Below are 21,992 nucleotides of genomic sequence, written 5' to 3' on the forward strand. Positions count from 1 at the left end.
GTAATCTTGGGGGCAACAAATCCTGAAAAAAATTTAAATCATTCGATAGCCAGTGTCTATTACTTTGCAACCTGATTGCAATTAAAAATTCGACAAGGCAAACATTATGGTCAATTGAAGAAAAAAATTTCACAAATTCACAAAAAAATCTTAAAATGTTAAAAGATTCAATCAAATTCCATGGAGTTTGTTAAAAAAATTCAAAAACATTTAAAGAGATGTGAATTTTTGTCCTTAGAAATCTTCTGCTTAAGTTCCTGATACAGAGAATTGAGGCTTTATCAAATCAGTTCCAAGGTGGAAGGTTAGGCGGTCGTAAACAAGCAGTTGCAGCGTTTTAGCAGGGGGATGACGGTCTTCTTTAGAAAACGGCGGTTGGAGACGAACATGCAGAAGGTTTTACAACCATCGAACGACATCACTGGGAAAATAAAATAAATTTTTTTTTTTTCATGCAGTTTGCTCTAAAGACATGCCAAACTCCATCCAACACAGGTTGATTTGAAGAAAACATTCTCCAAAGCCGAGTTCATGTGACTTTCCTTTGTGAATTCTACATAAAACTCGGCCACTGGAGATTTAACAAAAGTGTGCCATGCAAAAGATGGACAGAATGATACCAAACCAAAGAAAACAAAAATAAATCAATGAAAAATTTGACAGGACTAATCACGGACACTTTACTAATTAACAAATTTTCTAATTGCAATCAGGACAGGACATATGAAGGAACACGCATTATGAAGCTACCACCACTAACATTAGAAACCTTTTTCTCAAGATGCAATTGGTTAGTTCGTGTTTTGGAGTGCAGATGGCACTGCTGTAGTTAAACATTTCGTATCAAGAAAGGCTGATTTTCCTACATGTACCAAGAATTAACAAAGACCAAGACTTTGGAAGCAATACTACATCATCTTAGCTAGTACCAGATATTGACAATAGGGGGCTTATACAAGATGATCTGGCTTCCATACAAAACCTAAAACAGGGTATAATAATATTGGGGCTGGCAAAAAGGAAGAAACTTTATTTGAAAAGTGTGGAATTATCAACCAATTGGATTGGTGCAAAATGTGGAAGCTGTCAAAAAGCATTTAAAACCACATTTTTCATTGTTTGATTTGAGATACATGTATTTTAGAAATTGACACCTCACTGTCAGTATTGATTGTCTCACCAAACCGCTTGGGTGGAGCTGAAATGTTGGCCAAAACCTTGGCTAGGCCCTGGTTTTGGTCAACATTTTAGCTCCACCTTCGCAGTTTTGGTGAGACAATCAATACCTCCAGTTCAGTATCAATTCCTTAAACCTTGTTAATGTGCACTGAAGCAAGCTGGTAAGAAGTCGTGCAAGGCGGTAGTTAGTTAGAGGACATATAAAGCAGACTTGTATGTAGCACAAGTGACGGTCCACTTATAGCAAATTTGCCAACTCTTTCCGACCAAGGAGCATTTTTCACCGAGCAGTATAATGAATAACAAAACCTCTCCCAGTGGACACCTCTTTGTACAAGGACGAGTACTTTTGAAAATTACAGAAATGGTAAAATGAAAATGAAATGGAAGTTCTCACATAGCGGATAATATCCGATATATGCATATAACGGGCATCACTAATATAGGACAGAAACTGCTGGTCCATTTGAATCCGATAAATGCGAGGTTTACTGTATATTCTAAAGGAAGGTTTGAATTCGGGTTATTGGAAAAAGAATGATTGTTAATGAAAACACCAGACAAAATCGAAACCATGACCATATCAGACCCAATTCATCGAGTGCAAAAAGCCGTCACACGTGCAGTAGACACTAATTTAAACCCATCACAGCAAAATGAAGTTGAAGTTGAAGTCCATCATTGCAATTTTCTTGTTCCTGTCATCTTAATCTATTACGCACAGTACAATAGACAATGATTTAAACCTCTACAGCAAAATGACGTTTAGATACGTCATTCCATACTTTGGTGTTCTCGCTAAAGACGTATATGAACGTCAACTAGGACATATAAGCTTCCTGCGTCAAAGGGCTCACATTTATCGTACGTGTATGAAAAAACAGCGCCCCCAAGCAGCTGGCACTGAATTGGCACTATGATGAAGTTCCATGAAGCATTTGTCGGTCCACAGATGCTAGCCGACAAAATCGGACCCAAATCCACAGACCCATTAGAATTTTATACCTGTTAAAGGGATCCTACACCATATTAAGGAGGGGGGTATGCCTAGAGATGAATAAGATTGGTCGACGCAACTAGACTTTAGCTTTGCTAGCTTAGTTTTTAAAAGATCTACATTGTACTATAAATCTACACTTTGCTACGCATTGCTACTACACAGCAGAGTCAGACTAGACAACAAGTTGGTATATCACGTTTTGATGATTTTTATCAGCAGGATATGCTCGAGAAAAGGGGACTACAGGCAGTAGCTAGAAGACCAAACTGGTGCAGACTGAGATGCAGGGTTGGTCCAGTTTGACTCATACATGTGCAAATAGTGCCAATGTACCCTTAAAAGACAGAAGAGACCAGTCAGGGACTCTGTGTAACTTTCCACCTGCCTATAGTTTCCCTTTAATTCAAGAGTTCAGTAGAAGAGGTCAATAGTCACTTGTTAGGATTGGCTACCTGGGAGAAAAACTGGTTAAAGAAACGTCTTAAAACGTCATTTCTATTTCAAGTGCTGTACCAAATGACGTATATATCAACGTCAACAAGTACTCATGAACTTCTAGCTCATTATACGAATCCAGAGGTGTCAAGTGGGAAGGCAGAGCACGTACATGTACTGTTATTTATACTATTCTACTCCTCTGGCGCCCCCTATGAACAGGCCTCTGGATTTAGTACAAGTAACAAATACTCACATATTTGGCTTGGTTATCTGCGAGAAGATCTGGTTGAAGATACGTTTCTTGTGGTGTGGATCTGTAAAATGCCAGCGGATTGGTTTCGGGGGAGATCCATTGCTTAGCTCACTTTCGCCAGCGCCATCTTTCTTCCGGTGGCGAAACAAGTTACCGGCCGTATTGCTCCGGCCTAGGACTGAAATCAGAGAAAAAATGATGATGTGGGACCAGAATGGCAGAATGTCCATCCATTAACAGGCACTTAATACTAGGTATAACTGGGATTCAGTGAACTTTCAACTGGGAATAAGTAGATTTCAACTCTAACTTAGTCGAATATCAACAGAGTTATATTAGGTCTGAAGAAATCCGCAATAGCTCCCCAATGGCGTCAATAAATATCAAAATGTATCAACATCATTTTCAGCTCCTAACAACTGGCTTCTAAACTTATTTCCTTCATAATCCACATCAGTCTACATTAGTTTAGCGGTGATGATAGCCTTTCCCTCAGGATATGAGCGACAAGTTCGACATACCTCACCACTAATAATTCTGCGGTGGAATTTAATTTCAGGACAAAGAGCCCTGGGGTCCTATTGAGGTGAGGGTCGCGTCATGAGAGGACATATCATGGATTATATAAATGACGAGGATACATAGGGTACCGAAATTCGAAGCTCAATTCACATGATACAGTTTACTCCACGCAGAGGGGAAGATACTGACCTCTGGAGTAACTGCCCTGGCATTGGCAATACCTACCATGGTGCTTCTTTCGAAGTTCCGGTGTCAAAGCCTCAGTCAGGTTTTCCAACCTCCCGGGAGCTTCAATGCTTAGGCGGCGCCCCCTTTCCCGTTTCGTAATCGCCTCGACCTCCTGGAGAAACGACGCAGTGGGGCCCTCCGATGAAACTGATGGCAGATCCTCCGCACTGAGGTTCGGTCGCAGTCCTATAAGGAGAGAAACGGATACTGGATTAGATTTAGCACCATTTATTCCGCCGGGGGAAACATTTGTTTCCAACTTCTTCTAGTTTGTAACCAAACGATCCATGATGATTCTTCTGCAAGAGAAAGAAATGTAAATAGCAAAAGTGGCAAAATAACCAAAGGCCCAATGCTGCTGATTTGGCACAGCAACATAACATCCATGAGTTATCTTACCGGAAATATGCCATGACCATAATTGCAGGGTCTCCCATTTTGAGGTCCCTGGAGGCTGGAGGCTTCCAATTTTGACCTTGACCATATCAAACCCGAGACTAATAAAATTGATTTTATGCTGAGGCAGGCGTGACCAACCACCCTTGGAGATGGTCATTTGAAATCCAACCGGGTGCTTCTTTGAGACCAGATTGACCCCGAGGCATGAGCAACGCCTGGAGGCTGGAGACTTCGGTCCTGACCTCGACCATATGATATCAAACCTGAGAAAGATAAGATAGATTTTATTCCAAGACAGGCATGATCAACCACCCTTGGAGATGGCCACTTGAGATCAAAGCGGGTGCTTCTTTGAAGCTAAATCAGCCCCGAGAGATGACCACCATATCATATGTATCACAATTGCGGCTGAGTCTTGGTCAATCCAGTGGGTAGAGTTTGAAAAGTTTCCAAGAGGGAAATCATCTTGTGTTCTGCAATAATGGCTCTTAACCCTTTTCGGCACGATAAGTATGAGATAAGTATAAGATAAGTATAAGATAAATATGGCCCTAGCAGCCCAATAATTCACCAGTTGGGCCGTCAGACATATGGATTTGTGATGAAGACATCAACAAAACCCAAGCGGAAGGTTCAGCAACCTGTGTACCCACCATTTGGTTCTAACAAGCAATCATTCATATTCCTTTATTCTACCTCGATGATCACAGACAAAGTCACAAATCAAAAGTAACTGCCTCCACTATAAATCTCTGATGAGCTTTAATTGGCCAGCTGTTGCGAATATTCATCTGCTTGATTGCTTGCAGTAACAGCCACTGAATGTGACGTCATGTCAGTGAAGTCGGCCAAATTGGACAAATGGAAGGGAGCCATAGACTTAATTGAAGAGTCTTCCTGTTCAAAGGAGCTATCACATCTCTTCAACTCATTTGACATGGATGACCCGCAAAACCAGACACAATTACCCACGAGTGACTGCTGATTACGTAGCTGTAATCGGCCGGCCGTAACGAAGATTCTCTGCTCGGCTGCCTGGAGTAATGATGGTGAACTGGGCATGTTAGCATAGTCTGATGAACTGGACAACAGGAATTTGGTGGTCCAGACTTCCTGTGTGCGACTGCCGATGTGCGGGGCAAAATACAGTAAAGATTGGATAAACCAGTAAACCAGGAATGTCGGAGCCATCTGCTCAACTGGACAACAGGAAGACCGTGTTCCAACTTCGCATTCAAACAAGCCATCATTTATATTCCACTAATTCAAATGAAGGATCATCATCACTGGAGAAAGTCACCGATGAGTGCATGCACGAGTGACTGCCGGCACTTCTAAATCTCTTCCAGCCATAATCAGCCAGACATAGCCAGGATTTCTCCGCTCGATTGCCTGCAGTAACAGCGACTGAATGTGACATCACAGAACTCTGCAAAAGGGACAACAGGAAGGGCACCATAGACTATAGTTAGCGTACAAGATATTCCCTGCCACAAACACGACATCAGAGCAGCCAACCAAACAGGAAGGGAGGCAAAGAGTAGGTTTACAAGTCTTTCCTTTCAAACGTGCCACCCTTTGTACTCCACTCATTTAACATGGATGAACACGGAAACCAGCGAATGTCGTCCATGCAAGAGTGACTGTTTCCTCTAGTAGACAAGTCTTTGCTGGCGATTGAACATAACATCAGAGCAGCCTACCAAACAGGAAGGGAAACGAAGACCTGCTTTACAAGTCTTTCTGTACAAATGTGCCATCATTCATACTCGACTTATTTTACATGGATGATCAAGGAAACCAGCAAATGTTACCCGCGTGTGAAAGCGTGAGTGACTGCTTCCACTAGTCAATTTCGGGCAAGTTGTAATTGGCCGGCTGTAACCAAGATTTATCTGCCCGGATGCCATCGGTACTCGTGGTTGACCGGGAAAGTCGAAGCAGTTTGCGGGAAACTGACAAAGATGGGGATGCAGAGACATGATGGATGGATACCAGAAGTGCGACTGAGTGCGACTAATCACGTTCTCCAGTAATACACCATGAAAAGACGTTTTCCAATGTTCGTGGCCCAACAATGGTCTGGTCTGGTCTTGTCTATGAGAAGGCAATGGATACCAAGAACAGTTGAGAGCTGGTGGTGATGCTTCCATCTTTCGACTAATAGCTAACCATTGGGGCACATCATCCCTTTTCAATTTCACCAATTAACAAACCCCGATATTGACCATGGACACACATATAATCACAAATTTAAGTGATTCACATGACTGACCCCTTAATTAGTCATCAATCAACTGGTACCATTCCAATTAGTATCAATTAATCAATCAAATAGACCGGTTCAAATCAGTCCAACGATATCGCTTATCGCATCAATCACTGACACATTATTGATAATGTGGGTTGGGGCTGATTGGTTTTCGAGCGAATACAATGGTTTATGAGCCATTCCGTGTCTATTTCTAGCATTGCAATTCTAACTATTGAGCTAACACCCCCGCTAGGTCCCGGTACTGGTAACGATAGCACAACATACTACACACACCAACACTGACTGACAATATTTTGTGTGTGTACGTGGAAGGATAGGGTCTGGCCTATGCATGCTTACAGGGGTGGGAGGGAGTACCCAAGATTGAAAAATTGTGCATTCACAATTAGAAATGGCCCCCAAAGATTGATAGCTTCTCAAAACATGATTGCATTAATGAGGTCATTTCTGCCAGATTCCAGTTCGAATGAACTCCCTCAAGCCTCATTGCCAGCGATAACTGCTTATATTAAAATCTGAAAGATTAAAGACATGGTAGCGTTCTCTCGACCAACTTTTACTGAGTTTGTACGAAGTTGATGGTCTGCAACTCAGGAACTTAGGCTGATTTAATAACGCACACCAAACCTGAACAAAAAACCTAGCCCGTCACTACAACACCAAGCTATTGTCCCCAGGAGATAACGGAAGAAATTAATGTTATCAGATTTCACAAAAGGCAGACAACAGTGAAATGAGCTTTGTAGAGCAGCGTCTGCCTGGTTTTGCTGTGATTGGAGAGATTTTTTTCATCCTTATCATCTGGTTTGCCAACATTGGACAGAACGAGGTGCAAATCTTGCTGGTATGTATTGGACGGTATGATTGATGTCTGGAAGAGTGAGATACATGACCACCTGATCCAACCTAATGAGTTCTAAGTGGTTTTGTACATGTACGACTTTCTCAATAAGTGGCATACCAGTGATGACTTCATGCTCGACGAGGGATGATGTCGTTTCCATAACTTTGGTTGCGGAGAAGAAAGAAGACTCGTGAGAAATTATATGATTCAATAGGGCTCCCCAGAGGGATGGTATCATCAATATTATCAACATTGAGAGACTCTTTTCATCCTTAAGGTCTAGGTCGCCATCATTTGACAGAACGAGGTACAAATCTTGTTGGTATGCATTGGAGGGTACATTGGATGTCTGCAAGAGTGAGATATATGACCCGCTGGTCAAACTTATAAATTGCATGTTGGTAATGGGTACCAGGCCGCTCAATACGTAATAGCCCCCCAGGTCTTGATGGTAACGCATTGGCAAGAGGAAACTGGACGGACGCGGTACTGATGTAGAGCAATGGTAGAGGTTTCACCTGACTTGAAGGGGATTTCGCAAGACCAGCGATACAGCCTATTTTTACATTTTCTCGGGTGGTGAAAATGTAACTTCTCATTTCCTATTTAACAATCTGACGCAGATCAGTTACCAAGATTCGGCCTGAGGAATGCGTAGACATAAGGTCCCGATCCTGCAATAAGGTGCCATTCAGAAACTCACGTATGACTCGATGATGCATCAATTGCTTTGACACTGACTGCGGCGCGGGATGGTCATAGTATTGCTTGCTTGATCAGGCACTCCTAGAGGAGAGAGGTGAGTTTGGTCAACCTTGAGTCTCGTGCAGACGAGTGAGATCGGACCAGGGACCTATTTCAAAGATACGAGCCACACGACTCTACTACGACTCGTTAATGTGCTCGACATCTTCATACCAATCTTGTCGGTATGCATTGGAGTATATTTAGGGTCTGCAATACGCAGATAAACGACTGCTTAGTCACAGTAAATGCGTTTTTTAGCACCGAGTAAGTACCGCCTAGATAGTACCATAACGAAACCTGGCTCAATAGATTGCTAGGTTAGTCACATTCGCAAACGTATAAATGTTTGGTGGTGGATTTGCAAACATCCATTCCGTCAATTACCGCAAACATATCAGGTCTTCACTGATCCTAGCGGATGTGTTCTGTCGAATTAATCGTCCATTTGTTTCCACCACGCAGACGCCCAATGCATATCAATCTGACTGGTTCGAAACAATTCGGGCCTTTTCTCATATACCGCTAACTGCCAAATCTTTTCACCAGTTTATTTTTAGACAAAATTGGACTGTTGGAAACGATCTATAGTAGCTGTGACCCATATATTGGCTAAAATCAACTGCCCTTATACAAGTGAATATGGAGCATTTGCTACATGCACCATACATATGCTGTAATGTACAGCTTACAGGTACTACCAATCACTACGCCTAAACCAAGGTGCATAAGAGTAGATCCAGCTTTCAAGTAGTCAATAAAAAGTGTGTGTTTTATTGGTCTTGAAACTGGTATCATGCCAGTATGGCAGGCCATGTCAATATTTTCTTCGATCAACCATAGAGTTGTGGTTGTGCATGGATACCAGGTATGACATCCCAGTCACGCAGGAAAATAAATAATCATCACCATACCAAATCACTTAGTATTATTTGTTGATGTTGTGTTTGTGAGCACCACAACATATAGCAACCAGTGTTGAGTGACTGGAAGTAACAGTCCAAAGGGGTGGCTGCACATCAGGGTGTTCAAAGAGCTAAGTCAATTTCAGACATCATCTTCCTCATCCCCACAAAAGTGCCAATTGTTACCTTCCATACTCACCTGCACTGTCCTCTGACCCAAACATCTTAACGCTTAATCCAACAGTTGTAATCCTTGATTTGTAAATCCAAAGAAACCAGACATTACCCCCATGCAAATCCTAACATCTTGCTGTTACCCATATGTCTAATCCAAATAACTTGCCATTACCCACATTTAAAATCCAAAGAACTTGCCATTACCCACAAGTAAAATCGAAAGAACTTGCCATTACCCACACACAAAATCCAGACAATTTTCTTAAAACCCTCCTGAACAACCTACTGCAGACAGAATCCAAAATTTCATCTCAAATCTATAAACCTCACTCATGAGCATCATCCCATGCATGACTCACACAAGCAAGTACGAGACTAAGACTTCGTTGTCGCAATAAAAAGTATCTCCATAGGAATCCACTAGCCGGTGATATAAAGGAGCATATTGGCCATTCCAAGGAATGCACTCACCCATTAAGACTGGGCCAGCAAAGCGGATGGATTACTGAATTGATTCCGAGCTGGAGGTGTTGGTTTGTCTCATTACCTGGAGCTAAAATGTATGCCAAGACCGAGGTGACAGCTAACCCAAGAGATTATGGTCGTCTCACCAAATATTCTGTGGTCAAAACGAGGCTCATACATAAACCATTTTGAAATGAAACATTGTAACAAATGTGTTTTAGGAATCGGCGCTTAGGAGGGTTATGACTTGGTCAAGAAAGCTGCATTGAACTGCCAAATCTAGACAACACTGCCCCCCCCCCTCCTTTAGAGATCACAAATATAGCTTGGTAACAATAGTAAAACCATTTTCACAGGGAAAAGAAGAACGATTTTTTGGGGGAAATCTGTGAATAGGAAATAAAAGTGAGCTAAAATGCTCTACTCATTTGTTGGTGGTAATGATTCAATTCAAAACCTGTTCTGAAAAACATCGACTTTGTACCCAATTCGATTTTTTGGACTTGGAAAGCACCTACTGTTCAAACAATGACGTTAATACCGCCTCCTCCCATGCAGACACATCGCCATAAAAATAGATGCCTTGCGTAACACTTTTTCGTACCAGACAGCTACGCCCATGGAACAATGCAAGAAGGTGGGTGTGTTACCGTTTGTTTATGCCAATAATAGAGAAATGTATTGTCACACTTTTTTATTTTTACAATTTATGACGAATGTTAGCAAAAATTAAAGTTTTCATGAGAAAAACATTTGGCTTAGCACACCTTAGGTAACTGAAGGAACACGCCACTCACCTGAAGATAGAAAGAGAAAAGCATGATCAAAAGATTTCAAAATCACATTGAACATGCTAAAGTATTATCCAGGACACACTGAAAATGATAATTAAAATGGAGAACAGAACTTCTTGATTAAATCTTTACCTGATTTTTCCTCAAATGTGAACTGCTCTGCCCCAGATTTTGCCGCCGCCGAGCGACTTTTGAAAATCTCTTCCTCCATACGAGGGAGAGGGTCACACGTATACGCCCGCTTACTCCGAACATGTGTAGCATCTTTACATCCCAGGCCAGAATTATCCGACATACCCCGACGTATATTCCGCGGACTAGGATTTCTATCTCCTTCAAATTCCTCCAAAGAAACCTTCTGATAATCTACACTTTCAACTGCTTTCTGACGATTGTGCAGCTTCGCTAAATGCGATCGTTTACCCTTATCGGAATCGGAATCACATCCGCGGTTTGATGTATCCATATGCTTTGAAAAACAGTTGTTATTCTGCAAACCTTGACATAACTTCTCCACATCAATCTCCTTACTATCTGACTCTGACCTAGAATTTTGCAACTTCTTATGACCTTGACCTATCACAGAAAGACCTTGACCTCCAGCGGCCCCCACTTCACCAAAATCACCATCACTACGAATCCTGCTCAACCTGAGTCCTTCCCTGGAGTCCTTTGCTCGAATCTCTGGCGTGAGAGTGAGACTTTTCTCACCATTCGGCTCAAAGAATGGCCGTCCAAGATTAGGTTTTGCTGTGACTACCAACAACTCAACGCTATGACCATCATCGTTCTTGTTCCCCTTCTTAATGTGCGAATCCTTATCCAACATTCCTCTATCCCTGTCACGGAGACTCTCAGACACAGCATCATAAAAAGCATCCGATCCTTTGTCCCCTGCAGTCGCAGCATCCCCACCTGAACATCCCTCTTTCATCCCGCCACCAGCGCTTCCTTCCACACCCTCCTTCTTTGTCTCCTCATACGCCGTAGCATCGATCGTCAAACGTCGCTGAATCAATCGCGGCGACTTCTTAAACTCCTCGTCAAAATGTATAGAATTCTGTTTCAGTTTTTGCCGTTTCGGTTTCGACGATCGCCGCTGACGCTGCTCGCCATCTTTTGGCGACAGCATTCGGTCATCCTCCGAAACCGAATCTGACATGGTCCGGTATGAAAACGTTTTACTCCTGTATGGGGACACAGACTTTGGTGATGGCGATGGAGATGACCGTGGTGATGGGGAGGGACTCGATTCTGGACTGGGTGGCTGAAGGTGGACATCAACACTGAGTTGTTGAGCTCCAGGTCTTGTTAGCCGGGAACGGTGGCTAGACGGAACATGAACTGGTGGAGACACTTTCTTGTTCATTTTGTCTAGTTTTATCACAGGTATCGACAGAAAACAAGTAACAGCCAAATAGTTTCTATATCCTTTATCATGTTATGCTGGGGGCCCTAAACTTCAACAGGCCTAAGGTTTTTAAGCACGATCACAATAGCAGCAAATATAAAAACAAAGCACTCAGCAATAACTCAGTAGAACGAGAATCCCTGAATGAAAAATTCAAATTCAGAACCAATGCTCAGCAGAAGGATAATCAGTTTCATTCGTTGATGATGATGTGAAAGGTTCTTTTGTAATGATTTGTAGTCAGTCTCCTGCCTCAAATATCGCGAAGGGAAATTGCTTTCAGAACATTCCATGGACCCCTAAATTGCTTCCATTAGGTCTAAACAGCATTGCCTGAAACATTTCACTTTAGAGTTTGCGTTGACTACAGATGGTTGAACTCCATCAACAGAACTGATACACGGCCTCGAGCACTTCCCTCCGAAGGTTGTTGGCAATGCACTGAAAATCTAGGCAGTTTTCTTCTCATTGCTGTCATGGTGTGGGCGGGACTACTAAATGTCGTTCAACTCATCTGTTGAGAAAATTTGCGTTAAAAACAGATCTGGGGGGTTGGAATATGTTAAGCTAGCTTATCCCGATCATAGTCAGTGAATTCAGATGGACGTTTTACCGAATCTTCTTAACCAGAGGCAAACCTGGAAATTTTGTTCCAAGTTCTGCCAAAAGCGGAGCTAATTCAAAGGAGTGTATAACTGTATAAGGAATTATTTGCCTTTCAAATCAATCCAGACCAAAGCTATGTCAGACAGAATCCTTAAGGCCGACTCTGTTTAGAAATTCGAAAGGATCCAACTGTGAAGATATCTATCTCTATCAGCTTGACATAAAACTTTAACATGTGGAGGGGAGATTCACAAAGACTGAATTAACCTCCCTGATCCTGGTCTTCTGTCCGAAATTCTGCCAGCAGCACCACTTGGCCTTGAAACGACAAGGGTGCAGCAGCAAGACCCCACGATGTGGTGGAGGAGGATAAATCCATCGGCCAGTGCCATTACTCCTCTGATGTCAACCCACCAACATTCTAAATTTTCACCCATTTTTCCAGACTGCTCCACACCTATATGCTGATGACTTTCTTCTGCTATCATCAGCAGCTCAATTTATATCAGAATCGATTTAAACCTTTCACAGGAGACACTAAGAATAAGATTTCAATCTAGCGCGCTATCGAGATGAAGTAATGGTAGTCATCACGTACAGGAAATCGATTTCTTAACTCTTTCGCTAACGCTGGTTTTGGCAGTGTATGGTGCCCTGGGCCCATACCTGGTATACCCCCAGGGGCCAATACCTGGTATAGACCCGGGGGCCCATACCTAATATAGACATGGGGGGCAAGGATCCCAACGTTATGTTGCTTGCGATAGACTCGACTCAAAATCACCGAAAAACACAAAATGATTCCAGCTGTGTTTGACTAAATGCCTCAAACCTTGTGACAAGGTCATACCACCAATTTGAGACAATCAACAACCTGAACAACCACCATAGGAACGGCCATTAACCACATTAGTATGAAATATAAGTTACAAATTGATATCGGCAATCTGACCCGATTCAGTGATTTTATCATCAAGTTTCGAAACCTCATGGCCATTTCATTTTAACCCTTCTCTTAGACTATCGAGACTTCTTGGAGGTGAAGCTGGTGTTTTGGAAGAGAGGCTGAGAGGTAAGCATCAACTGGGACATCACATGCTGTTTCTGTAGGAGGAAACTGGAGCTTCTGGAGGAAACACCCACCCGAACGGCGATCAAAATTTTACAAGAATAATGAAATGACAAATGCAAGTGTCAAATTTGAATATCCGTCTTCCGTACAATCCACTGAACAGAAACAAACTACGATTTTTTGCCAAAAGATAGCAAAACAGCTCAGAACATGTTCGTCATTCCTGGAGAATGTCCAACACCTCAAACATGTCCAATCAAGATATCATCGCCCTGAATATTTTCAACAAATTAATTTGATATACAAGACGTATTCTAAAATCAAATCACAAAATATGCGATACTTTTAATCTAACCACCATGTCAAACAAGTTGTCTAATCTAATTTTGACTGAGATGTAACAGGTTTTTTTTCGTTATTGTGTTGAGGTTTTGCACAACTGCTTGTCACTTGCAAGTCTACTTGTTAACTCTTTCATGGCAAACCATAGGGATATCCTTGTTATAATGCTTCTATTCAAACTAGACAAACTAGCAATCCCATAGGCATTCGATTCATAGGCAAACCATAGGGATATCCTTGTTATAATGCTTCTATTCAAACGAGACAAACTAGCAATCCCATAGGCATTTGATTCATAGGCAAACCATAGGGATATCCTTGTTATAATGCTTCTACTCAAACGAGACAAACTAGCAATCCTAAATTAGCAACCCCATAGGCATTTGATTCGTTAAGACCTAGTCTCGCCTATCGAATAGTTAAAGTAATACTATGATGTGATTTACAACTTTGTGGAAATACGTCCGTTTTTAATTGTTGATCACAAATGTAAAGCTCAAATTTTCCATTTTTTGATTAGATTTATTATAAAATCGCTGAATGTAAACCACCGCGACCGCGAAAATGTTCATGTTGTGACGTCATCAACGAAAACGGCATCGAAGCGAGCCGTCCGGGCGGGATTAAACCATCAATTTCTCGAAAATGTGCATTTCGATTCGAAAACCTTACCGATTTATGAGAAAGTGACGTAGTCATTTGTCAAAAACAGCTAAAACATTATATGGTGAAATTTGACACGAGTTACCCTTTAACATGAATAGATCACCTTGCCATTTCCTTCTCCAACACCACAGGTAGGAACAGACTCTACAACAATCTGAAGAAATTTTTACCAAAAGAGCAAATGACTTCGGATAGGTGAACTAACTGAACTAAACTGACGTTGTTCCTTCTTTCAACATCAATGGGTGTATAAATGTTTGTGGACTGATTTGATATAGTGGTAATTAATTGAGGTAACTTAATTACCTTATTGCTTACTTAGCCTGATTTTTACCAGGAGTACCACGAGTCAGCTCAAGTCATAAATAAACACAGCTCTAGGGAAATTGCGACATATACATTTCCTTGATTTAATCGTAATCACACCAATATTTCATCCAACATAACACATAAAACTGTTACCATATCCGTCCAGAATAAGTCGGTAGCCTACACAAAACCAGCCAACTGCCAGAGCTGGCTCATGTAAGTATCTAGCACCCTACAAACAAACGATTTAAATCACTGCAATAATTATTGTGCTTCGCTGCGATAAGAATCACTTTTACCCTGGGAGTGATGTTTCAAGATGACAGAAATCACTTCCATGAAGAGCAAGACTTAACTTCAAAGAAAAGATAAAATGGAAACTAAAAAAATTCACCTCCATATCTACAATTTGCACAGCATAAAGACAATCATGCTAGGATGAATTTCAAAGCTTTGTTTATACTTAAGTTTCAACGATCTAAGACCAGTGCATTGATTACCGCCAAGTCGAAACAAAGGCCAAGCCAGAATATGACGTCAGGACCATCCTGCAGCTTAGTGTTCCCAACCCATTGTCTATCCAAATTAAACATACTGAAAGCATAATACCTTGAGCATAATATCTAGCTTGAATTGATATTTCAAAACCTGTTTTATATTGGTGAAACCAGAGTATCAGAAATCCCTTATGCTTGCGCATTGCCTTTAAAACCACAGCGTGGAAATTCTGCATCATTTGCTACCAAGCATCTTAAAGGAATTCCTTAATTGGCTCAGCTGGTAAATTTGCATATTTTTGGCATTCATACATCAATGGAGGCAATGAGTGTAAACTGTGAAATGTCCCCAAGCAAAACATTGGGGAGTTTGTTTATTTTCAATTGGTGGTAGACAAAATATTGCTTTTCACCCCACTTTGGGCAAATGTCACCCTATCTTATGGTATACAAAAGGTCAACGAACTATCACTAGAGGACATTTTTAAAATGCAGACATTCTCTTATCCCTCTAGCAAGGTTTTCATGCCAATTTTATCATCCCCATTTCAAAGAATTTTACAATCCTGAAGCAATTTCATTTCTTTGGTAAAAACTCTTCAACAATTTACGCAGACCAGCTCAAAAGACAGGGCATTTCCATTTCCACTAAAATCCCATTGGGTGATAAAGATTATGAAATCTACATAGAAATGGAATGCTGTGAAAAACTTGCATTTTAATGATTTTTGAGTTGTCACAAATTATCCATTGTGACAGTCTCCTTATTAAATTGGTGGTAACAAGGTTATGGAAAATCTGAATATAGAAATTTGCAAACTTTCATGGCAGTTAACGGCAGTATTTGACGTCGAATGAGATGTAATACTGAGGCTCCTTGTACCTGCAGTCTTTGCCTCCGTTCCATTGTGACATCCTCAACCAGAGTGTTCATATCTTGCCACCGGAGATCATCCCAATTACCATAATACATCTCGCTGCAATGCTATCTTTCGCTATTATTATCTGAAGAGATGTGGTGTAGCATTTCACCGAGTTTCAATCCGAAACCTTGGTGAAACCCTAGCGAACTCAGAAGTTCGAAAAAGGAAGATCCACAAATAAAAATAATCACAGCAGGAATGAACTGGTGCAATTATGAAATGTCAGACACAATTTCCAATTCAGCTCCATCCGAGGGGAAGGGCAAAGGGGAACTGCCATGTGATCTGTAATATCACCACTTCTAGCTGTGCTCAGAGGAAACCTACTGCTGTGATGACAGGACAAAATCAATCTCTGCTCGTACAGGACATACTGCCCAAGATGATTAGGACTAATGATCTCATCATATCTCATTGCAATCTAAGGACAGGGTTATCTCATCTCCTGCTCTCTGCAACCCACCTGATACCGAGCAAGTAATGACATCAAGCTCCTGTATCTCACATAGATTGCCTTCGACGACTAGCTGATGATATTATGGGATATCATGGTAAATCTGACAACAGGGAAGCCTGATCTCCGGTTGTCTCTTTAACACAATTGATACCAAGCAAGTAATGACATCAAGCTCCTGTATCTCACATAGATTGCCTTCGACGACTGGCTGATGATATCATGGCAAATCTTACGACAGGGAAGCCTCATTCCTGTTCTCTCAGCAACCAAACTGATAACGCGCAAGCAATGACATCAAACTCTCTTGTCTCACATAGATTGCCCTCGATGACTAGCTGATGATATTATGGGATATCATGGTGAATCTTTTTCCAGGGACGCCTGAGCAATGACATCAAACTCTCTTGTCTCACATAGATTGCCCTTGATGACTAGCTGATGATATTATGGGATATCATGGTGAATCTTTTTCCAGGGATGCCTGAGCAATGACATCAAACTCTCTTGTCTCACATAGATTGCCCTCGATGACTAGCTGATGATATTATGGGATATCATGGCGAATCTTTTTCCAGGGACGCCTAATCTACTTGAAGGAATATGTACTCACGATAGAGATTCAAAGGCAGAAGACTGTCAGATAACTAGAAGAAGGTCTGTGATGTTTCAGGTAGCTGATACATGACTTTTCTCAATAATCAAATAATCTTGTTGTGAGATTATAAGGCTAATACTCCACTACAACTTAGATTTTGACTTTATCTTACCTCAACCCCTGAGGGTTCTGGTACCTCAACACAGACCCTCAGTCACCACCACCCCAGCTGAGGGGCACAGTTCATCAAATCAAGGAAGAAGAGAGCTAATTAGCTCTATCTGATGATGAGATAAGGTGATAGGCTAGAGGCTCTAAGACCAAGGTAGCCATGCAAGGTTATGTAGGTCGTCACAAATCTAACCAGGTCATCCCGTTGATCCAACCCACAGCCACAGAAAAGCAATCAACTCACTTTTTGAGGATAATAGCTTTTAGCTAACGGCTCATCAGCGCTACTATACCTCATAAACCAAGAAAAAGCCATAAGTCACTTTTTAAACTAAATCGAGCGCCGGCGATAAATTGAGTCGTTTTTTGGGTGGTGGTGGCAGTAAATCGATTACCTCCCAACGTTTCCGCATTAAATTATCATTTTAGTGTTGCCATATAAATCAATTTTGGGGTTTACCAGTGTCCCCAGTGTACCAGTGTTATCACTAGCTATGGTAAGGCAGGCTCAAGAGTGGAAAGTAGTTCGGCACAGCCAAAGCTAGCAAAACCACGTAAGATTTCATTTCAAGATATAGCTTGAGCATGACATCATGACAATCAAATAACCTTGTGTCGCCAAACATATTGAACATGCTGAATGGCATTAACAATGAGCATAACCATTTTTCTAAGTCAGAAGAAGTATTAGTATTAGCTTGTGAGCAATATAAATGTGTCACAATAAGGGGTTAGGGCAGTTCAAACGCCATTAAGGAATTTAATGGTTTGATTTCAGCGATTTAGAACTCGTAATGGCCATGCTAATGTGCAATCAGAGTAGCAACAAAGCAAACTCTTTGCCTTTAAGGCAATCCAGGTGAAATTTTCATCCAGTTGATTTGATACTTGAGTTGCTTTGGTTTCATCCGATCACAGAGAAATGTTAAGTATCAGTTTAAGTTTCCAAAGACGGACTTAGAGAATCAGGGAGCTTGATTAAAACGACCTTTCAGAGAACGACGAAACAACAAGATCATCATTGAAACAAACAAGACACTTCGTGTTTGAAAGACTGTTTGTCCTTGAGAGTAACATTCTGAGCTTCAAGGCTTTTTACACGGTACTTACCAAGCTTATACCCAGAGTAGACCCATTTACTTCCAACAGAATTACCGGCTGTTCTCTTAATGCAAGTATCAATTCGTTTCTTGTACCCCCCCCCCCTCCTCAAGGGTAGTTAAGCTATCACCACTAATCTTTGCCGATGCTTAAGTAGTATTTATTTTTCCTTTAGTGAAAATTTGGCGAAGCTGGAAAGAATAAGGATGCTAATGTGTCGATGTCTTGTCGAACATACAGCCTTACCCAGTAAAATTAGTCTGGTTACCTTATATGACGGTGATAACTGATATATTGTTGATGGTGATGTCTTGACGAAAGAAAAAGTAGCATTGGTGAAAAAAGGGTGATGCTTGAGCCTTAAGATGTCGTTATAGGGTGATAAGGTGTCGTACCCTTGAGGAGGGGGGGGGTACAAGACACGAATTGATACTTGCATAAGTCAAAACTACCCGCCATCGGGGAAAAATATGCAACAAATTTTGTACAGTGTACAACATGATTTCATGTAAAGAAGGCAATACTGGTCACATTATCTTTGTGATCAACATTCAAAAAGGCAGTACTGTGCCGATAGGCTTTGACAAGAAGCACTCAGCAGAGAAGCTTTAGGGTCAGCGTTTAAACTATACAATAAATTATTTTTTTAGTGACAACATTTCGTAGATACATGATGATTTTGTGTCAGGGTCTGTTGATATTTTCGGTTGTTAACACAAGCTAATGATATTTGGCTTCCAGCAATATCAACAAAGGCCCACCTTTTATTTCAGCAAGAAAACGTCACACTGACAGAGTGACAACATGGCAAACAGAGGTGATTATGTATTGTGCAGTCCATCATCAGATAATGAAACACCAACATTGACACACAACTCCATTAACTTCTCATGAAATGTTACGGTAATGTGGGTTAATTTCGGAGCGACCTTTCCAAGCTTTTCTCTTCTTCTTCTTCGCGTTCGCTCTGCCTCTGGAGGGGTCATTCTCCTGGGAGTATTTCCCCTCCAAGGCGGGATGAGCGGTAATGCGTGCCACTACGGTTTAGCGCCAATTGGGTTTATTGGCCTAGTGACTCCGACTTCGGCTTCGTGGCATAGACACCACAAGTTGAGGAGGGGTAGTCCACCACAAGCTACAGTCCACTTGGATGTGGTCTTTTACTTGCTCTGGAATAGACACCAGATACAAGGAACCTCGGTTTTACGTCTCATGCGAAGGACGGAGCAATCGAGGTAAATCAACTTGCTCAGGGTTGAAAGCAGACAGACCGGTGCGGGAATCGAACCCACGATCTTCGGATTGTGAGTCTGAAGCCCTAACCACTCGGCCATGCTGCCCCACTCCAAGCTTTTGATTCATCACTGTTCGTTTCGGCTTGAAAGGTCGTGTGGTCAAAGTCATGACCACATACAGAAACAATTAGTATGGTACATCATCAAATAATTGAGCTCCACATTGGAACAATTCCAACAACATCTTTTTGAGAGTAGCAATGTTGGTTGATTTCCGGGCAAATTTATTCCACGCTTTTCATTCACCTCTATTCATTTTGGCGAAAAGGGTTGTGTTGTCGAAGTAACTACAACACTGACAGTGCATCCTGAGATGATAAAACTCCAATATTGACACAACCTCTTCAACAACGAGACAACACTGTGGAAAATTGGGTTTTTTCGTGACATGACTAATGGCTTGAGATTGGCTCTCATCTCTTTTCATTTTAGCGTGATAGGTCATCTTGTCAAAGATAAGACAACACAAACAGAGACAATTACTTAATGTACAGATAATGTCAGATAATGAGCTCCAATAATGACACAAGCTCTTCAAATAGATGTACCAGACAGAGGTGTGGTAAAACCTATTGATTTCTGCCACCTTATTCGTGGCTCACCATTAGCTCTATGCAGACATCTCTCTTTGTTTCATCGTAAAATGTCATGTTGTCAAAGTTACAACAACATACACAGAATTACTTTTCATACAATACATCATCAGATAATGAAATTCCATTGCTGAGCAACCCCTTCAACTATACCAGCAGACAACACTGTGGTAAAATTGGCGGTTTACCGCGACCTTTCTCACAGCACGCAATGTGCTCTCTGCGGACATCTCTCTTTACCGTGAAAGGTCGTGTTGTCAAAGTTAAAACAACAGGAACAGAGACGTGTAGAGAACATCATTAGATAATGTAGCTCCAGCAGTGATACGACCTCAAGCGACCTGAAGCAGTGCCGCGACCTTACCACCTACAAGACAATGCAGAAGTTATATCGGTTAATTTCCGCCACATTTTCCTGCCTTTCAATTGGCGGCAGGCATTTCCTTCAGGCAGTTTCTTAATGAACTGTGTTTGTTTCCCAAATGAGATGGGTGAGACTTGATGAGGTTAGCATGACATGATTTTGTTAGGAGTCGTCTAGCAGTCTCCAGGCAAACTTGGTTCAGATTTACAAAATCTAACATCTCTGGGTATTCTCTGGGTGACCATAAACTTCTACATTTACTAAAACAGCCCACAGCAGAAGTAAGCTTATCTCAATTCTTCCCTTTCTTCGATAAAGTCTGATTGATAGCGGAAAACGGAAAGCAAACAGGAACAAAATTAATCACAATAAAATTTCCCAATGAGTTGCAGGGCGGTAAACCACAGTTATTGCATTGAGATATATCAAGTTAAAAACTGCCTTTAGCACTGTATTCGAGTCTTAGCAAGAAATTGCAAGAAGTATATAGCTTCGAGGACTATTACATGACCTGGCTCCAAGTGAAATTTCCAGACGTAGATGGTTTATTGTCAGTTAATCAGATTACTACACTGGCTTTCCATAACTCTGGTGGACATGATAGCAGATAATTGCAGGGTACTTAACACCTTCCGAAAGCTTCTAATAGGGGCATTTTCGGTTCAAAACTTGGTCATAATGTTCCCCAGTGACAATACAAATGTCTGTATCAAGGGTAGTTGATCTAGTGAGGCCCGTAGCTTGTCGCGATATATTATACCTCCATTTGGTGGGGAAAGAGTAGGACTGCAGTGTCAGCCTCATACTTGAGACAGCAAAGAAGTTCTTCGCAGGTCTTATACTTGTGACACCAGAGTAGGTTGTCTTGCAAGCATAAATGAATATACTACTCAAATTCACACCGCTCATGCTTCGCTGGGCATGACAGATTTCTTTTCCTTCCGGCCGGGACGGAAAATTACTCGTATCAATCGATCGATGAATTCACATCGCCGGAACGGATACAAATTAGGCTTGTTTTCTTGCAGCATCATTACAGGCGAGTTGTCTCTTGGGCAATGTACCAAGGTCAAGGCCATATGAGTACCACCATAAAGGAATAAACGTAAATGTATCACTTCCAATTCCGTAGTTTTCACTTTTTTAAAGAAGATTGCAAGATTTCTCCATGAGAACTAAACTGAAAAGACAAACAATCATCACCTTGACCAGACACCAATGCTATCAAAGATATCAACGCCACCAACATCACCTCGGCCGGACATCAACGCCAGCTGGGCCAGACTTCAAAGCAACCTTGGCCAGACATCAATGCCACTACGGCCGGACATCAACGGAGTCTAATGAAACAAATCTCATCTCCGCAC

At 41.6% G+C, this 21,992-nt stretch overlaps 1 protein-coding gene across 22 annotated transcripts in view; it reads right to left on the reverse strand.

The window, feature by feature from the left end:
• LOC135502731 (transmembrane and coiled-coil domains protein 1-like) overlaps window positions 1-21,992 on the reverse strand; it is a 75,481-nt gene that overhangs the window by 46,634 nt on the left and 6,855 nt on the right. For all 22 annotated transcript variants that reach the window (XM_064795727.1, XM_064795717.1, XM_064795720.1 and 19 more), the window contains exons 2-4: window positions 10,356-12,148; window positions 3,618-3,806; window positions 2,871-3,048 (exon numbers count right to left, since the gene is read on the reverse strand). In XM_064795727.1, the coding sequence (XP_064651797.1) occupies window positions 2,871-3,048; window positions 3,618-3,806; window positions 10,356-11,592 (1,604 nt within the window). In that variant the 5' untranslated portion in view covers window positions 11,593-12,148. The remainder of the gene's footprint in view (window positions 1-2,870; window positions 3,049-3,617; window positions 3,807-10,355; window positions 12,149-21,992) is intronic.

The sequence above is a fragment of the Lineus longissimus genome, chromosome 19, assembly GCF_910592395.1.
Source record: "Lineus longissimus chromosome 19, tnLinLong1.2, whole genome shotgun sequence".
NCBI lineage: Eukaryota > Metazoa > Nemertea > Pilidiophora > Heteronemertea > Lineidae > Lineus > Lineus longissimus.